Source organism: Mycetomoellerius zeteki, unplaced genomic scaffold (assembly GCF_001594055.1).
Source record: "Mycetomoellerius zeteki isolate Tzet28-1 unplaced genomic scaffold, Tzet1.0 scaffold20, whole genome shotgun sequence".
Taxonomy (NCBI): Eukaryota; Metazoa; Arthropoda; class Insecta; order Hymenoptera; family Formicidae; genus Mycetomoellerius; species Mycetomoellerius zeteki.
This window is the reverse complement of record NW_017256957.1, coordinates 307832-313236: the sequence shown is the minus strand read 5'-3', so window position 1 is coordinate 313236 and position 5405 is coordinate 307832. Positions and strand designations below refer to the sequence as shown.

The 5405-nt window shown below is 40.5% G+C and overlaps 1 protein-coding gene across 1 annotated transcript in view; it reads left to right on the top strand.

Moving 5' to 3' along the window:
• The first annotated feature begins 4281 nt into the window (after positions 1 to 4281).
• LOC108722321 (uncharacterized) overlaps positions 4282 to 5405 on the top strand; it is a 34129-nt gene continuing 33005 nt past the window's right edge. Inside the window, 2 exon segments of the mRNA XM_018447351.1 lie at positions 4282 to 5402; position 5405. The exon segment at position 5405 is cut by the window's right edge and continues 83 nt beyond it. Coding sequence (XP_018302853.1) covers positions 5300 to 5402; position 5405 — 104 coding nt within the window. The 5' untranslated portion in view covers positions 4282 to 5299.

The following is a 5405-nucleotide window of genomic DNA, read 5'->3' as shown; positions in this document are numbered from 1 at the left end:
ATAATGTTCGCTCAGCAGTGGTCGCTGAATAAAAAGCATATCGAATTTTATGGTCCTCGACATTTATTTCTACTTATCACAATATGCGACATTAGACGATTCGCCTCTGCGGTTTTACACTTTTTCGCTCGGAATTTATTGCGTCACAGAATAAAGTGTCCAGCCGCAGAGTTTATTGCCCCGAGAACAACGGTGGAAACTATAATTTTAGCAGGATACACACATTGCCTTCACATTCCACCATGTTTTCGATGACGTGATAAATAAACTGCTGCAATTATTAATTAAAACGCACGTTATGAAAGCGATCTGCGCTTCGAAGTAATTTCTAGGCATCAAAACGATTATAGGTTTATTCAGAGGCAACATGATATACATGTAATAATACGCGTAATAATCCTTGATATTTGAGCACGATTAAACTGACGCGGTAGGAATATATATAGGAATAGGTGTTATTTAATTAGCTAATCGGTCCAAATTTGTATCATATTATTTAAACAATGTTTTATTTGTTATATTATTAAATTAAATAGGTAATAATTGATCATTAAAATAAATTTTATATAATATATTTTCTGTGAGAGATATTAAACTTTGTTTTCTTTCACCAGTAAAATTTCTTAATTAATCATCAAATATTTATATCAATTTAATTTTTTTCTTTATTTTTTATTTTTAAAAGAAATGTTCCGATTTATTTATTTATAATATTATTAAATTATATCTATAAGATTATATAAGATTAAAAATTAAAGAATTCGTACTACTATACAGCGTCGCTTTTGCCATTTAAATGTTAATAAATTGTACTAAAATCATGAAAAGACCTTCAACGTAGGATTTGATGTTAAATACTCCTAAAGTCCATCCACGTAATAGTCTTAGAGGTGGAGATGTAAAGCCGAGGCTTTAAGAACGTAGTTTGAAATATGAATATATGATGAAAGAAATCTAAGAGTGGAATTACTCGGCAAAAGCGGAAATCCTCACAGCTTAAATAGGTTTATGTCGGTTGTACTTGCAGTGATATATTGTACCATGCGCAACGCTTAATGCATCATCTTGAATGCACGTGTTATCCTGCAGGATAACTGTGCGATAATGAAATTAAATCACCCAATTATGTTTAGTATCAGCTGAACATTATTTCCTAATATTGGCGAAACATTGGAAAACAATATATAACAGTATTAAACATTGGATAAAAGTCAAATCCCCAACATTGTTGAACCAATATTAACTAAATATGATTAGACGTCTACCTCAATATTGGACCAATATTGAAGTTTCAATTCTTATGTTTAATATTAGCTCTACATTCTTTCCAAATATTTTGCGCTACTAAGATTATACTAATGATTTGATAATGATGTTGCGAATTTTTTAACAGCAACACCAGACTTGGAAAAATCAATCGTTATTGTAACGAAATGGAAGTCACTCGTTACTGAAAAGAGTAACTCATTATTCGTAACGAGTTACTATTACTTGTTACTTTTAAAATAACGCGTCGATGTGTTACGAGTACCGAATTATATTTTTTCAGTAAATAACGCGTAATGGTGACAAGTTACTTTTTGAAGTGACTTTTCTAATCTTAGCGCACACACACACAATCTTAGCGTTTAGTTAGTTATTGTTACAGTCATAAAAAAATTGCATCGTCATTATCGAATCGTTATTATAAAAAGTATTATAACGGTAAAAGTAACGGCGTTATTAAACTTCTATTCCCTGTTATCAAGTCACAAATATGTGGTCGATAAACAAAGGTAAATCTTATAAATAAATCACAGAATACAATTTTAATTAAAAAGTAAATATTTTTACATTTTACATTAATATTTACTTACTATTTTGATTACTTTGATTAAACTGCGGATTAGTTGAGCATTCATCAATATTATATTATAATAATATATATTAATATCGTGTAGGTAAATGTCTGTATATAAAGAGGGAAGACATTTCTCTAAGGACATTTTTCCGAATCGATGTGACATTTCGAAGTTAGCTTAGATATAACAAGCGAATCGCTTTAGTTATCAAATTGAGATAAGATATATTTCAGCAGATTTATCTATTTTCCTTTCTATATTCAACCAGTCTCTCGAATCTCACATCTTCCTGTTTAAAAGTCCATCTTATACTTCGCCCTCGGTTTAGCACAATGAAAGGAGCGAGGTGCAAGCGAATACGAGGTAGTATCACGAAGTCACGAGAGCGAAGAGTACAACAGCGAACGCGCCGAGAAACGGAGGGAGCGAGCAGATGGTACGACGAAAAGAGAAGAGGAGACGAGGGTGCACGTTGGAAAAAGATAGAAAATGATGGAGCGCGTTCGTTCCAGGCAACTCGGCCGCGTCGGTCGACATCGGAGCTCAGTATGCCGTGCAGCGCGCAGGCTCGCGTACACGTATTGTCCTTTTCTCTCTCCCCGCTTTCGTTTCCGCGCGCGTCGAGTCCTCTCTTTCTTTCTTCCCTCCCGTCTCGCGCGCGCTCGCCGTCGTCGTCCGGTACGCACGCTCCGTATTCCTTGCGTACGTACGTACAACACGTAGCTACGCACGACGAATAATACGTGCGTGCGTGCGTGCGCGCGCGTGCATCAATCAAAGTAATACGCAAGTACAAATATTTCGCGGCAAGCTTCTTTTTTTTTTTTATTCTCGCGCGCGTTTCGCGACCTACCTTTTCCTGCGCGCTCTCTACGCCGCTCTTGCGTATCCGCGAGTGCGCTAATATGTGTACGTGCACGTGATTTCTTTTCTTTTTTTCCTTTTTATGCATGACTACTCGCGCACAGCGGCAGACAGGTACGTGGAGGACACGTCGTGGTCGGCCGTCGCGCCGCGCACCGAGTTGACTAACGGAGTGTGCTGCTCGCGAGTGCTGCTCCGCGAGACACGGGCGCAGGTAACGCGAAGAAGATATATACTCGTCTTCTTTTCCGTGCGGGAAAGAAGAGTGTATCGATGCGTCAGTGCGACGTCTGCGCGCGACAACGACTCGAGTCGCGTGACCCATATATACGCGACGGTGACACGGTGACACACGGGCGAAAGTGATTGAACCGATGCGAATGGGTGCGCGCACAAGTGTCGCGAGTTTATCGCGGGAAAGAGCGGGAAAATCGAGCGATATTGGAACCGGCCCGTACCGTGTACAGTGTACGCGCGTAATAGCCTAGCGTAGGAAGAAAGGAACGCGTGCGAACGAACGAACGTACGCGAATGTGATCGGAGCGTTACGAAACTCCATAGGCCTGAGATGTGGCACAAAATGAAGCGAGCGTATCCGCAAGCGATCGATAACTATAGCGGCACTATAGTCGACTCGGTGAATAGCAAGCGGCCTGTGCCACCAGCCAATCCAACCTAACGGACGACGCGTGACCTCCAGGAGCGGCGTGACGAGTAGGTGGATAGATTCAACGACGATCCCGAACTCGTTCAACCACACCGATGATGTAGAGAGAAAGTCGCGCGACGTTTTTGTAGTACACTGGAAGAAAAGGGTCGTGAGAAACAGGGAAAAAGATAAAGAGAGAGAACGAGAGAGAAAGCGAAAACACACGCGCGAGGGAAAACATGCGTTGAAGACGATGCGAGTGGAAAGAAATCTTTCGAGTGATTCGATAATGGAACGTCGTTAATTACGCGACGGTGATCGACGGAATCGATCGTCGTCCAACGATCGATCCAGCGCGCATCGCGCGCGATCCGGTATCTTCGTTCCCCTTCTCCGGAACGTTCGAAGCGGAACGCGAAGAGAATAAAAGTCGGAGAAGAGAGACAAACGAAAGAAGGTAGAAAGGAAGAAAGGCAAGAGAAAAGAAGAGGGAGAGAGAGAAAGAGAGAGAGAGAGATAAGGAGAGAGAAACAGAGATAGAAAGGAATAGAGAAAGAAAGAGAAAGAAGATATCTTATTTTTAGCAACGCTGCTTTGCACATCGCAAAAACCGGTTTCACAGAGTCCACACAATCTACGGAGTACGAAGAAAACAGATAGCTTTCGCCAAGGGTTCTTGAGGGAGGAAGAAATACGTATGAAGATAACAAAGACGTATATGTTTGTCTCTGTTGCAGAGATATAATAGAAAAAGGAAGGGACAGAGAAATGTATGCTTATCAGGCACTTTGAAGTGAAAATTCTCTCGGACGGAAGAATCCCTAAAGTATTCAAAGGTATATGACAACTCCAGGAATTATAAATAAAATAAAAATTAGATAGAAGCATAAAAGATTCGACAAAAAAAAATTCATTGTGATATCCGATTCAAGGCTTTGTGTGTGTGTATGTGTGCGTATCCGTGTGTGTATGTGTGAATAAAGAGGAAGATACAAGGAAACAATGTCACGGAACGGGGAATTCGTTTAATTCAATACGCGTGCACTTTTCGTGCACCCTGCCGCACCTTACTCCCTCGAACTCCCAGCCATCAGCTATAACCACCTCTTCCGCCCCTTCTCGGGCTACCGGCTTATCGATTGCGTGCGTATGTATGCGATAACGCGGTCGACACGAGATTCGATTATCGACTGTATTGACGGCGACGACGACGTACTTCGAGATTTCGGAATTGAAGAAGCTACCTGACACCTGAAGAAGCTAGCTGGTACCTGTCAAAATCGTCGAGTTTACGATCAAAGTTGAAGACAGACAGATCCGTAAACATTGCTAAGAATGCTTCACAATTGAGGGATCGAAAACTGTATCGTTATCAACGAATCAGTTCGAGCGGTCTTCAAGAAGAAATAAGTAAAAATAAGATTATCGACAAAATTTAGTTTACTAACGTTTATATCCAGAATATGGATATATATATCGTACTCTAGTCTGTAATTTCTAATAAAAATCGGAAGAAAACAGAATCTATATCGAAAGATAGAATAAAGATATTTTACTTCTCAACGACGAAAAACGATGAACACAACGTTGAGAGCGTTAAATGGGAAAATCGATACTCTTCAATAGTATCGAACTGTGCCGATGCTTGAAACGTTTGATTTCCGATCACACTTTAGAATATATTAATAACACATCGACATATCGATGACGTTAAATTCATTTGCAATAAATTGATATCTCCAAGTTGAGAAAGGATTTAATAGGATACTCGTTGATCTACGCAAATCTCTATAAATCGCATACGATATTATTGATGAAGATACCAAAGCCATTGACATCAACGTAATCAGTTCACACGAGCAACAACGTAGAGAACTCTCGTCGTAGACTTGTCATCGACGTAAAGCCGGCAGAACGTTATCGAAGAATACGAACGGCATGAAGAATGGCAACCAATTCTTCAAGCACTCGTCAGAGCGTAAGGGCGATCGCCACGACGACTACCGATCCGCAGCGGAGCGAGAAGCGCGCCGTCGCGGCACGGGGTGCCG